This window comes from Lepisosteus platostomus, chromosome 6, assembly GCF_059453375.1.
Source record: "Lepisosteus platostomus isolate fLepPlt1 chromosome 6, fLepPlt1.hap1, whole genome shotgun sequence".
NCBI classification, from domain to species: Eukaryota; Metazoa; Chordata; class Actinopteri; order Semionotiformes; family Lepisosteidae; genus Lepisosteus; species Lepisosteus platostomus.
This window is the reverse complement of record NC_142616.1, coordinates 41,588,603-41,604,136: the sequence shown is the minus strand read 5'-3', so window position 1 is coordinate 41,604,136 and position 15,534 is coordinate 41,588,603. Positions and strand designations below refer to the sequence as shown.

General features: G+C 34.9%; 1 protein-coding gene across 1 annotated transcript in view; it reads right to left on the bottom strand.

Moving 5' to 3' along the window:
* Nucleotides 1-12,992: 12,992 nt before the first annotated feature.
* Nucleotides 12,993-15,534, bottom strand: part of ccdc172 (coiled-coil domain containing 172) — a 34,632-nt gene continuing 32,090 nt past the window's right edge. The window contains exon 8 of the mRNA XM_088635862.1: nt 12,993-13,375. Within this exon, the coding sequence (XP_088491988.1) occupies nt 13,331-13,375 (45 nt within the window). The 3' untranslated portion in view covers nt 12,993-13,330. The remainder of the gene's footprint in view (nt 13,376-15,534) is intronic.

The window sequence follows — 15,534 nt, the reverse complement described above, 5'->3', positions numbered from 1 at the left end:
AGAAGAAACACACAATCTTACAGTATTTGTGAATTTCTCCAGCATTCTGTCTAATGAAGTGATAATTGGAATCTTTGGCAATTACAGCCTCAGCTGTTCCCACTGTCTGAAGAATACAACACAACTGTAGGCCACCCTTGTCTAAAATAGACTTTTAGTCTCATATACATGTACAGTATCTCTTCTAGTCACAACTGGTTTAAAGAGTCAGCTATTTATGCAATTTCAAACACTAAGAAAAAAAAAGGTCTGAATTAAAGGGCTACAAGCATTGAGGAATGCAGCAAGTAAATTGTCCTCGTCAGTGTAATAGGTCATCTGGTTCATCCAAAACACACTTGAGATTTCAGGATTTTTTTTATTTTCCATATATTGTAAAGAATGGTCATGGCTTTGATGAAAAGAACATTTTTTCAAGGCTGTGTTGCATGTTAGCTCTACTAACATCAAAACATTTCCACCTGAAACAGATTAAAATATACAATGAACGGATTTATCAAGCAATGTGCAGAATAATTTCATATACAGTATACTGCTAATCTAACTATAAAAATACTCAATATCTAAATCTTTCATATCTTTATAAAAATATGGATGTATCTATAGCTGTGAAAACAGTAGATTAGCTATTTGAGCTACTCTGCTTTTCCACACTTTATCGTGTTGTTCTCATTTAGAAATACAGTATATCTTTGGTGTGCTGTTGTACTTAATGGTAAAATAAATGGAAACAAGTTTTTTGAATAAATCTTCACGTTCAATTAGGCCAAGACATTTCAACCTGTGGGCGTCCAATCCTCTCCACTGCAGTACTAATATACACATGCTGACCATCTATTAATTAGGCAGCTGATTTCTAAACCTGCTCCTAGAGGACCACAAACCTGATGGTTTTCATTCCAGCTGGGCCCAATTACCCAAAATGAAACCACTATCAAGTGGTTTGATAGGAATATTTGCAACTTGCTTTTTCTACTTGAAAGTCTGGGATTATATTTCACTGCCAAAATTAAATAGTTAAAAGATTACCTATAACACATTTAAGAGTTGAAAACAGTCAAACAGTTCAAATTAATCCCACGGATAAGTCAATTAAAGGGTTTAATACAAAACTCAAAGCTGCAATGGAACAAAAATCAGCAGCTGTGTGGTCATCCAGGACCAGGATTGAGAACCCCTGTTTTAGATGTCTGATTGCAAATAGGATTGTTACTAAGACTACTACTTTCTAAGCATTAGTCTGTTAGTTCTGTATTCTTACATGGAATTTAATCTTTAGAATATTGCATTCTAAACGAACATGAAAGGTGCAGAAGATGGTAAGGTGGTCTGGGACCATTGCATGGATACTGTCTTTACACAAGGAAAACCCATCTAACTGGTTTTCTGATGCAGGTTTACTACTGCCAAAGGACTGAAACGTGGACTAACCTAGCATTCAAGATACAGTCTGCTCAGATGTACTGAATGAGCACTTTGAACAAGCTATAAGCTACTACCTTCAACATTAGGTTCTCTAACTGTGACAAGTTAGTCTCTTAAAAAGGGAAACGCTTCCCTTTTCCCGTAGCTATGCTACATCATGGCTGATTCAAAGAGGAAACAGGAATCCTCCCGAGTATCCAGGTTTGCTACAGAAACTCATGGTCTCTGTCACCATCTTGTGGTGACCTTGGTATACTGTTCTCTTTCACAAAAACTAATGTAAAACTAATCACAAACAATGAAGGAATCACGGACAGATCATTGTATTATAGGTTATATTATATATATTATATATTAATATATATTATATTATATATTGTATGTTCTTACACAGTATGCATTATTGCTATTGTATGCATAAACTCTAGCATGTTTATTAAGAAAAATCTGTCCTTTTTGATATTTTTGCCCACAACTAAATTTAGTACCATAGCAGTAGGGAAGGGGTGTACAGTTTCTAATTCTTTTCTAGTGTGAGAAATTACATTTTCCTGAAAATGTTGTGTTGCATTGTGGCTGTGAACTAAGTTGATCACTCCAACCTGGAAAACAGAATTCCATAGAAGCGTATCAAGTTGTAGAAATACCGTTTAGTATTTGCACCCTGTGTACACATAACTACATATACATGAAAAGATGGAAACAAGTGTGTAGAAGACTTTTTAGCTGAATATTTTGTTAAACAAAAATGTATTCAATTTTAACAAAAATTATTGTCATGACTCTATACAGTACAAAGAAAGGACTTAAAGCCAAAGTAGTTATACCATAAACTGGAGAGTACATTCTGTAAACTGGCCTTGTAAATCCCTGCAAGTCTTATATTTGCCTGTATTCTAAGTAAATTAAAAAGTATTTAATGTGCACTATATGTTAAGAATAATTTACAAATAAAGTTAGTTTTAATTACTGTTGGTCCTGCATCACTAGTACTCACATTTACAGTTTACTACAAATTGATATGATTTACATATGTTTAATACAAGAACAGTGATTTAATAATATAAAGTTATAGATAAAATAGAAACTTTCACAAAATTTAATGGATCACTTTAAATCAATTTTTAGATCTGATTTTATAGTCGTACAGGTACTGTACATCAGCAGAATTTTAGTGAGCCTTAAGAGGCTCTGGGCATTTCAATTTGTGATGCACTTATACTAAACCGAGACAGCTGGTGGAAGAATATTAGTTTCAGCATTACATACAATAATTATTTTTCTTTATTGTGAAGTGTAATTAATTGTTATGAATTCATTAATCATTGTTACTGAACCATTCCATCTATTTCCCTTGGATTCTGTTACTTGGCTGCACTGTTCATGTTCTATATTCCCCAGATTTTATCGAGATACCTTTGATAAAGAAATATTTTTTATATTAAAATGCTTTTTGAAATCTCTATTAGAATATTATTTTTGATAAAGGTAAACATGTTATTCAATTCCCATATTGAAATTAAACTTCCAACTTGTATTTACTTCCTCTGTTGCCATAAACATGTTTATTCTATAAAGGAACAAATAAAGGTTTATTCCATGCTGAAAGGAGAAGAAAAGAAACACAACATTTCAGCTGTGGAGCCTTCTTCGGATGTGTTTATTCTTTATACGTGCAAGTGCAACATCAATATTGCCTGCAGGTGCTTCCTGTATAAATAGTTCAATCTGCCAGAGAGCATGAGACGAGCTGCTTTATTTTAAAATTTAAAAAAACCCAATAATTTACAGGACTTCATGTAGAACAGAAAAGAAAAAAATATTAATATTACAAGTTTGAATGCTTTCATTTTAAATATGTAAACTCTCAACTGCCATGTTCTTTAGTGAAAAACTTTGCTGGGCATTTTTAAAAATGTTTCCTAGCACCTTACTCTTTTATAATCTGTTAAGAATACTATTTATATCAAACCGTGTAACAGGGTAACTCCGTGAGTAACAAAGTATACTGATGAGACACTCCAGGCACAGAGGAAAACACATATGCACGTGGACATGTACTATAACTGGCCTCACCTATGAAAAGCCAACTCCTGATATACTGCTTACTTTAGTGAGTAAACAGTCCTGGTCAACTCGGGGGTGTTGGACCCCCACTGGCAAGTGTGTCAGGAAGCATCAGAGGTCATGGGAAGGCTCTGATGTTCAACTCATGGGCAGCTAGACCCTCACTATCAGGATCAAAGCTTCAGGGGAAGCTCAATCTCAGTAATACGTCTGGTAAATAGTGAACACTCCCAAATTTAGAATGGTGCTGGGAGTAGGAAGACCCCTACACATATTTTGTTATTGAAACCAGGAAAGCTCTGATAAAGTAGCAGCCTTGGTCATCTCCATGTCAGCGTGCCAGTAAGTAAGATGGTGGTTATAGAGAGGACCGACCTAACCAGAAAACCCAGAAGACCCCAGACTGCTACTAAGTACTAAACTCTTAATATGCCTAAAGAGGCCACACAAGAGATGTGCTGCCTTCTAACTAAATACAAAGCAACCTGCAGTTAAATCTCTCTCTTTGCACTCTGGATGCCACAACACAAATTGGAGCCTATATCCCTATCAGGAAAGACATTTCTAACTGAGGTATCTTTTACCCAGGAAACCCAAGTTCCCTAAAAACACACAGAAAATCACTCTCTCTATAACAAGGTTCGAATGTTTATCTCCAGTCAGGTTTGATTTGGATGATCCAGAAGTAGGGGCTCTCGCCTGGCACAAGCTTCAAGTCCCAACTCCTCTCTCTTCTCCATCTTGTCTTCTCCCACCTGCCTTTTTCTCTTGCCTCTCCTCTCTGTGCTCTTCATGTGAACTTATACTGTGTCTTTCTGCCATTCTCCTTTGCAATCATTATTCCTAGGGATATTAAGATAAACTTTAATATTGTTTCTGCTCAAGGGACCCCCAGACCTCAGCAAACATCCTCTCTGCTTTGAAAGTAGAAGTGTTCACTCTTCCCAGTGTCACACACATTATCTAAAATCTAAGAGACACTTCTCAGTCACCCAAAATTGTAACAGTATGTACACAAATTTAAGTAAGGCATGCAAGGACTTACTGTAAGGTTAAATCCTGGTTAGATACAGCAGTTTCAGTCTGGATGCCACCTTAAGTCTGGTTACACAGGGGTTAATGTGGCAGATTTCCCCCATGCTTACCATCAAGGGGTATCTGTAACTGTAACACTGATCTTTAACTGAAAAACATAGAATTCTAAGTTTGTATAGAGGTGGTGCATTTTGTAGTCCCATTTAAATAAAAATTACAAATATTTACCTCAAAAGTTTAAACAATTAAAAAAACAATTTAAAAGTAAATACAGCTAATGAACAGTTTGATTCTTCTGACTTTAGATTTAATGCAAGTAGCATATTCTTTCTACACTGACATCTATGCACATACAGTGTATTCACATCAGAACACCACATCACCACAGATTACTATTTACTAATTTATTCGGGTGCACCTGAGAGTGCTCATCACCATGCTCATCAGAATCTTGAGTCTAAAGTGCCACAAGCAAACAAATTTATTTTTCATAATACTGTTTTTGTTTTGTCCAGCACAACTATCAAATTCCCTTTCAAAGGAAATATATATATTTAAATTTAATTATACATACTGTACATTAGCAACACTTCAGTTTAATTTCCATCCATTAAATAAAGAAAAAAGAGCAAGAAAAAGTACAGTATGCTCCTTAAGCACAAAATATTTTAATTACTCCACTGACTGCAGTATACAAATAATTAGACCAATTGAGACAAACAGATGTATTCAGTAATTGCTGTAATCCTTACAAAACATGGCACATTTACCAATGTATATTCAGTGATTATCTCAATGAGAATTGCTCTTCAGACTATGAAAAATTAGGTTAACATCTGTGTCAGTTATACTGCCCCTTATACAGCAAATAAGGGCCTGCATTATACAACTCTCAGTAAGATGTCGTTATAAATAGGGGGTTATGAAAATAGACGATACCTGAAATGTCTGGAATAGTGCGAGCGGGATAATCAATTATTAAATTAAATAATCATTAACTTTAAATTGGAAAGATTTTGCCAAAAATATACCCAAGATTTAGTGAAAAGAGTAATAAATCAGGCACACTGAGTTAAGCACAAAAAAAACAGCACACAACATAAACATACAACATGCAAGTTACACTATTTACAAATAAGGTGTCTCAAAGGTTTACATTCTGACTGACCAGAAAAACCCCAGATTGCTACTAAATATTAATCCTATACAATGCCTACTAGGCCATAAATAGAGATACTGTACATGTTAATCTACACTTTGCACAAAACAGAATATAACCTTGAGTTAAATCTCTTTATAAATCCAGATGCTACAAAATTATCTCTCTTTACCAGAAGCCAGAGTTTCCTAAAAACAACAGAATGGCAAGCTCTCTTAACAAGGTTCCAATACTTCACTCGGACTTGGTTTTAAAGGCTGATCAGAACTGTCACGGATGTTGGAAGGGACGAACCGTGGAATGGCAGGAGAACGGAAAAGGACCCTATGTGTAGCGGCGGGATGGGGTTTAGCCTGGACTCAGCAGTTCAGGAAATGCCGTATAAAAACCTATGCCCTCAGGCCACGGACGTGGGGTGACCTGGTGCTAGGCGGGTCTCAGGACATCCGAACCTGAATGCTAAGCGAGAAAGAAAGCGTGACTCGGAAATATATAGCCCCCGACAGAGAGACACCGGAAGGAAAGCAAAGCACAGGAAACTAGGAACAGGACAGAGTAGGAGCACCTTCTAGCTGTAGAGGGCTAGTAAACACTTCCAATAACTGTAAACATATGATATGGGACAAATTCATAAAAGTAAAATAATTGTCTTATGAATCAACCCACCAGAACAATGGATTTTAACTCTAAGAAATCACTTTATTAGCCATATACAATTTCTTGCATTATGAATTTGTCTTTTCACATACCCCAGCTTGCTCTACATGAGACACACAAGCACACAGACAGAGAGAGAGAAGCCTGGGGTCAGAATGCAGGGTCAGCCATTTACAGTATATGGTACCCCAGGAGCAGTTGAGGTTAAGGGCCTGGCTCAGGGGCCCAATGGAGTAGGATTCCTCTGCTAGCCATGTGATTTGAACCAGCAACCTTCCAATCCACAAAGACAGGCACAGATCCTTAGTCACAGTGCCACCACTCCACCCATTCTACTAGCTAGATAGATACAGTAGTTCTAACTAACTATCATGCTTAAATTCAAAATGATTTGCTCTTTGTAGGTATGTTGCAGTTATATACAGTATGCTAGCAGCTATACAGTATCACCCTCAAACTCACAACTGGCAACTCACTGAAGCTAAACAGGTGTGAGCTTGACCAGTACCATGATGAGAGACATCCTGGGAAAGCTAAGATTACTGCTGGAAGTGGGGCCAGGAGGGAATGCTAACCCCACTATCTGTGTGGGTCCTAATGCCCCAGTATAAGATCGGTGGGAGGAAACTAGTTTTAGGAGTCCAAATACCTCCACAAACTAGTGGAGAACATGCAAACTCCACACAGAATGTGTTTCTGTCCAGAATGAGACCCGACTCAAGCTATGAAGCACCAATGCTAACTGCCATCCCACTTTGTCACCATTTAACAAAAGTGTTTCTGAAGTTTATTTTAACCTTAGAGATATTGATGTATTTTTCAATATTGAAGTTCAGTTGTTTTTAACCTTGGATTGAATTCAAAGCAATTATACATTGCTACCCCCTCAATGAAAGTCATAGAGACACACTGGAGAGTTTCCAGCTCTGCAACAGTACAATTAATTCTCCTTGTCAGTGTTTTATTTTAGAAACAGTAACTACAGACTCCATTTCAGTCATGGTATTCATTGCCTCTAGAGTAATCATTGTAAAATATAATGTAACACAAACTTAAAAATATTCTTTCTCAAAAATACAATAAGAAAAGACAAACATACAAGCTTATGTTTCCGTGGTCATATTTTCTTTGTTAACATCTCAAATATTGTTATATATGGGATTAGCAGAATCACTGCACATGTGATCATTAGGTACCTACTGATCACATGTGCAGTGATTCTGCTAATCCCATATATAACAATATTTGAGATGTTTATGTGTTTTTAATTGTTTTTAAAACATAAAAAACAAGAGAATCTTAGCATCACACTAAAGAATAAAGCAAATGATAAGCACACTAAGGAAGGCTAAGTGTTGCATTGCCTTTCGTGACAAACACTTCCTTCACAAATTCGCACATTTAGCCAAATATAGTTACCTGAACAATATGAATGAATAAAACATGAATAAACGTGAATAAAAATAAAACAGTTCAATATGGCGAAACATATAAAGCACAATATAGTCCTTACAATTCTAGAAATATAGGTCTAGCTGAACTTTTTGTGTTTTGCTATTTCTATTTTCAATGTGCATTTCTTTTGTTTCATCTTATTTTGTAACTTTCAGTTTGATCATCTGCAGAAAAAAGGGAAGGTACAGTATATTAGAAAGTTCAATAGTATTTTTAAGATATTGAAAACCAAACAAACGAAAGCCTTACCACCAAGACCATAAATATATTTTATTCCACCATCCAGGTGGATGCTGCACATTGGTGGTGGTGGAGGGGAGAACCCATTACCTGTAATGCGCTTTGAGTGGAGTGTCCAGAAAAGCGGTATATAAGTGTAAGCAATTATTATTATTATTATTGCAATCTTGCCTCCAATGACAGTAGTGCACACTAGATGTCCTTCTTGAATGTCTTATGAAATAGCTTAACATCCTGTTGTGAAACACTTTGAAATTAAAAAATAACTGGACGCCAAAGTGGTTTCTGCATCAAGAGACAAAATGCCACTAGACAAATAAATTATTTTCAGTTTTCTGCAATTTATATGTTTTCAAATGATCACATAGTAATGTAGACTGGAGAAAAGATTTGCTAGTTTATCTACTGTATATATTATATATATATAGTATATCGTGTTTTTATTGCCTTTTCTTCTTATTGTCCCTGAAATTCAGAATGGATATCAGACCTAAAGCAAGGTCAGCAAGTTACGGGTGACACCATTTTACTCATCTTTACGTTACTCAGCGTTACTCATCTTACGAACTGTGATATACTGTATGCAACTAAGGATACAATTTTCATATGATGACTCCCATGTTTACCACAAAAACATTGTACAAGCATACCAAGCGTGCCTTTTTTAATATAATATAAAATAAATAAAATCCTTAAGCTGGTTGAAAGGACTCACTTACTAATGAGAGCAAGTAGAGGTAATGTAAAGCTGGTGAACTAATTATATTTGCTTTGCTTTTACCTTATTTTTACTTATTAGCACTTTCATCCAACAATATCAGAAAAGAGAGCCACAGATAAAAGTGGCAAAAATGTCAAAATAGAGAATCAGTCTGTTAGAATACAGGTTATAACGCTTGATTAGGCTGTTGAATGTATACTCATCAATATTCGAGTAATTAGAAAGAAACTCATGTTGCCCTCATTTTAATAGGTAAGCAATGTTTAAGCAATGTCCTAGGACTACATTATAAAGACATCTTTGAGTGCTGTTTAGAAGGCTCTATTCTTCTAGAACGCAAGCACATACAGTACCTAAGATTACACTATGTTTCTGCAGGTTACTACAAATACAGGCAAAACTGTTTAATATCACTCTTACTAAAGTCAAAAAGCCTTATACAGCCAATTGAAACACCTTCAAATTATATAAAATTTGATATTAACATCCAATTCATTTCAATCCCTAACATCACTTTGATTTGCCATTTGTTTTGTTTTGTTTTGGCATGCTTGGTCTACCATATTTGTAAACGACTTGTTATCACATAAGCATTTCAGCTGCACAGTGCTAATTATTGTGAGTGAAAGTCATATTAATACAGAGGGATACAGTACTTTGCTTATTCTAAATAAAAATGTAAAAAACTAACACATGGATTCCTTAATTATAAAGAATAAATCATTTTTTTTCTCAATCACAGAAAGTAGAAAACCTCTGGTTGACACATTTTCAATGTATCCATCAAAACTTTTTAAAGAGAAGCAATCTAGGTGTCTGTCATTGTTTTCATGTGACCTCCACTACTAAAAGAGCACATACAGGAAAGTATAAGGATGCAGAAAATATGCTTTTCAACTGGTTTAACATTCATATATGGGTGAAACATGGTTGCTGTTTGCTGAGAATGCTGACAGTTTTGACATAGAACACATGCATCACTTGTTCAAGAGTTTTTTTTTTGAATGCTTTAAAGACAGCTGCAAGTTTGAAGTGGCAGCTGGTGCATCTGCATCAGTTTTGTGAGGACACTTTCTCTGAAACATGAAATTGCCTCTACTTTTTGATGGTTACACTGTAGATAATGATAATATGGATAAGACAGGCCTGTTTTACAGTGCTTCCTGACAAGACACTTTTCATTTGAAATTAACAGTATCAGAGGATCACATGATGGTTACAATGTGCACCAACATTATCTGTCATGGACAAATGTAAACTCTTAGCAATCAGGAAATCTAACCTTTTCACAACATCAGCTTCACATATTATTATAGTTTTCAGTACTTTAAAGAGATAGTATGTAGTTTCAATTCTTCTAACAAACATTGCAATATTTGTTTTGCCAGGCCTATCCAATAAATAAATATAATTGAAATATTCTATACCAAGTGGCTGGAATAGTCACACTTCCTAAAGCTGCGTAATATGCATTATCTTGCCTTTTAACATAAACTCAGCTTGGTTTTATATACCGGTGAGGATGAGGTAATTGTGGTGATCCACAGTCCAAACTGCACCACGTGAAATAATAAGTTAACATAGCCGCACACTCTGAAAACATCTGGCATCCATGAAAATTCTGAAATCCACTATCATTCTTACTTTTATGCTCCAAAATTACATATCATTGGAGCAGTGCCTCTTAATCTAATCTAAAATTCTTCCTACAAATGTTATATCTATCAATATGAAAATAATTCCATATGCACTATTGAATATGGCTATCCTTGTCCATTAAGTGCCCATCACTTTATTGGCCATATACAATTTCTTGTATAAGGAATTTGTCTTTTTTGCATACCCCAACTTGCTCCCCATGAGACACACAGACAAGGAGAGAAGCTTGGGGTCAGAGTTTGCCATTTATACGGCACTCCTGGAGTAGTTGGGGTTAACAGCTTTGCTGAGGGGCCCAACAGAGTAGGATTCCTCTGCCAGCCGCGGGATACGAACCAGCAACCTTCTAGCCACAGGCACAGATCCTTAGGCCCCCACACAGCCCCATGCAGTATCAGAGGATGCAGTGAAACATGCACTACTGCATATTGTAACAGATCAGCTTGATTTGGGATATCTTTTTTGGTGAATTTTCAAGCTGACGGAAGTAGAAGGTGTTCTTGCATTCTGATAAGTAACTGTGTAGCCAACATTTTTAGTATACTATACTGCCAATATAGAAACCACTACCAATACTATAAACCTTCTTCACTAAAATGTGGTTTGGGGCTGTACTCTTATTTGATTTTTTGCAATGCAAGTACGGTAAGTCTAAAACTGTAATATAAACCCAGCATGGAATTTTGAATACGCAATCAGGTTTAATGGCACTGGAACTGTCATGCACCCCTGCCACTCCAGGGCACTTAAACACAGAACGGGCCAGACTCACTTGCATCTCATATTTGCCATGGTAGTATCTGTAGGTTGAATTTTAAGATGAGAAGTAACAAACTATAAGATACTATAAGTAGAGTGAAACATAAGAACTAAGTAAGTCATACACCAAAGGGGGCATCTAATCCAAAAACATAGAAAAGATATCCACAATTTTAAATCTAAACCAAACTGGACTTCCTTCACAATACCAGGAATAATTCTGAAAGTTTTTTTTTTATTTCTATATGTTCCTAAAACCTACAATGCTAAAACTGATAAAACTCAATGCTTTAATTTGCTGGTACACATTAGTTGAAAAGTTTATCATAGGTAAATGAGATAGCACTGCTTCTTAATAACTTGAATTTGTTTTACAGTATGAAAACAGCACGAGGAACATAAACTAACTATAATCTAATAGTTTTAAGCCTGTGTGCAAAAACAAAATTATATTTCATATGTTGTATAAAAAGTATGCATGACTGAAGCATGTTGGAAAGATTCTGTACTGTATAGTTTCTCCAACTTTTTTATAAGCCATGTAATTTGTAACCATCAATTTTAAAACGAATAATGGAATATAACTGTCAGGAACTAACAATGATAATTTAAGCAATGTGTGCAAGAGCTTGAATAAATTAAAATAAGGGTTATATGCAAAATAATAAATATATTACACCATAAAATGTCAATAGTCATAGATTTCTCTTAAATATTAGTCAGGTAGAAAGTGTAACTTCCAATGCATATGCAATTTGGGTTTGCATTAAACTATAGAGAAAAACATACTCCTTAACAAAATATTCCAAACTATTCCCACAGAATTCCTTTATGTATTTATTGCAGTATAAATCTAATACAAAGTCACGTAAATGTGTTATTAATCATGGAGACTGATGCACATCTGGATTTGCAAACTTAATACAAAGAAACAATTAATATTTATTCTGACTAATTCATACTTTCCAGATAACATAAAACACTGAAGAGTTACATTGGCTACTTTCACATATAACACTGTATAATACAGTTTTATATACATAATGTAAAGAAATTTCCTTTTTTTTCTGTCTTTGTCTTATAAGGTTTTCTAAGAAATATCACTTGACCATGAAATTTACCCAAATTAGCCCACTATTCCCTTGTCATCCGAGAACAGCATAACATGTCATAATGAGATTTTTCACCATTCGCCTCCGATTTCAGTACAGTACATTCACCTTTGTAGTCATTTCTGCTCTGTAACAACACATTGTACCAAAAGAACTGAAGCCCTGTATTCAGAAACACTGGCAACTTTCTATTTGGTAATTTGCTGTCTAAAACTGTATTTTGATACAGCTTTATAATAAAATAACAGTATTATTTATAATTTAGATAACAGGTATTTAATCGGACACAATACTAATGTGAAAATATTACAAGAGTAAAAAATATTTTTAAAATCCGCAAAGCAAAAGCTTCATAAAGGCTGCTAATGAGTACCATTTGCACCATGTGAATTTTCCTCATTTGATTTGAATCATATTCATAACTTGTGTGCCATTTATTTCAGAATATTATTACAGAGCCTTTAAATTGTTCTATAACCATAGCTGCATACAGAATAAAACTTTTGTACTCCGGACATTTAAGGTGTGCTATACAGCAAATATCTTCCAGAGCTTTCGATGTCATCTATTGTATTTTTTTCCTGTTTCAAAATGACAAAAGAATGAGCATTCCACATGAGAAATTAATGGAGACCTGGTTTAAGAACCTAAGAAAGTAACAGGAGCTGTGAAATAATTTAGTAATAAAGAGTCTTCATCATAATAAATTTAAATAAAACCTTTTTAATTACATCTAGTGTGTACAAAACATTTTTGACCACTGTCGAAAACAAAACTATAAATCTGCTCCAGTACAATATGAAAAGCAAGACAAAGCTAGCATCGTAAGCTCTATTCACATTAAATCTTAACTGCTACCGTCTGCCTTGTTCCACTTGTTCTACTTGTGTCAACTCACTTTGTGCTGTGCAGCAAAAAGATAAGAAGCAGCTAACGATTTCCAGAAGCATTCGCTGTTTGCCTTTGCTGTGGTACTTGATAGATGTACGTACTGTACACACCTCCATCATCAGCCATTGATCTCTCCAATGCAACTTAAAATCAACAGTAGCTGCTTGAAAACTGAATGCCCTTTTGTGCTAATTTCTGGAATGCAAAAAGAAAGCAGTAAGACAGATGCATGTAAGACACAGTACACCAAATAAAACTTCTAAGAACAGTTTAAGAACCTAGACCTTTCTAAGAAAAAAAAACTGCACAGTAGCAGAATGATACGTTCTGGATGAAGTCAAAGGTGCGGGAACACTGTATTTAGGATGTGTTTGCATGATTCTGTGTCTCCTGCTTCAACGCAGTGATATATAGATGTGCTCCTGTAATTTATTGGTACATGCCCAGGGCAATAAGCAGTCTGAGGGTTTATTTCCAGACAGCATAGAGCAGTGAAGCAAAATTGTCAAGTTAAAATTGACTGAATTGACTGAAAATTAAATCAAATACTTAAATATTAATAAAAGTAAATATTAAAAGACACATGAGTTTACCAGTTTTAATCATATACTGTAGTTGTTATATAGCTGTGTGGGAAGAGATGTACAGATGCAGCCAATTCAGAACACGCAGTATTTCTTCTACATACATTACCTGTACTGTGGAGCGTTGTGTTTTGCGATCAATAGGTGGCACTTGTGGTGCGTTAGATGTTAGTGAAACCATTGCTTCATTTGCTCTGTTTCTCTACTGTGCATGTTTAATTCCGCTTAATACGTAATACTGATGTGGAATTTTACAACTAAAGTATAATTTTGGTAGCTGAAAATAAAAACAGAAGTATAATGTAATATATACCTAATGTAAGTCAAATTTCAGCAACTAGTAATCAGGAAAAAAATTGCTTTAAATTTTGATTTAATATATTTCACACATACTGTACTGTATGCCATACAGTGGCATACTGTACATTATACCTAATGTACATACAGTAGATGGTAATGGAACTAAATATAAAAAACAAAAGTACAAAGCAGTATTCCACCTTCTTCATAAACATTTTATGCATCAAAGTCTTTAACTCAGTAACTTACAGTAGTTATTTTGGAAAGGGTTTGACATGCTCGCTCTAAGTATATAATGTTTCCGTACTTTATAAAAAGCTAGAATGTTTTATACTTTTTAAGAAGATGCAATAAGAACACTTTCTGTTGTTGTAAAAAAAAGTTTTTAATACTGATTTAATACTTCTTGATAGGGAATATTCATATGGAATCATGTAACTAAAGAAATTTTGGCAACTAAAAATATTACTGGTGGATATTTTGGAAACATTTTGAAATTTTTTTAACAACTTTTATTTTTCTTATAGTGAGTGGTAATGCACAATGAAATGCTCATAGACTGTAATGTATTGCACTGCACCCATACAGCAGTTTTAGCAGAATGGTTTAGATGCCACCTATTACACAGAAGATGAGCAGTTCAAATCCCAGACAGACCATTGCTTTGGTTTGTTTTTTACATAGCTGAATAAATAAAAAAATAATTTATTATTGTAGCTTGTTGTGCATGTGATGTGCCTCTTTCAGGTTTACATCCGCATTGAGAAAATCGATATTTTGTCTCAAGGCAAATTTCAGCAATGAGTAATCAGGAAAAAAATTAACTTTAGATTTTGATTATGAAAAATATATTTCACACATACTGTACTGTAGTGGCTTTAAAACCATATGGTATCATAGTGTATATATAGTATATTTATACTGTATACGATCACACTGCAGTCCATTGATGTGTACGCTACTGTTTTGGATATGACTGTGGATATGACTTCATGTGATTTGCATGTGGAAACAAGACCCAGTGGGTGTTTTGTTTTGATCATGCTATGAATTAGTCCCTGAGGCACACTATCCACGGCTTTGAACTTACAAAAAATATCAAACATTTGTTGTGCTTGCATGAGAGAAAGGGTTACCTTTTGAGAAGTCATGTATTGCTTGCAAAGTAGCTGATATTGACAAACATAAATAGCTAATTTTGCTTGAAGCATTTAAAATCTGTCTGCCTGACTGTACTGTAGCTTTCATTTCATTGAGGAGAAAGTCACCTTTCTGATACAAGCAGCTGTGATAGCAGATTAGTTTGTATTAACACACTGGAGCCTTTTTACTGAATTTTCATCACCTTTATTACCTTTCTCTGTCGGGGGGGGGGGTATGGGGGTTGGGGCTGAAGTTATTATCTCCGTTCTTATATGTCCCTAGTACCGCAATGAGATTGTAAATGTTAAGTGTTGCATTTACTGTAAT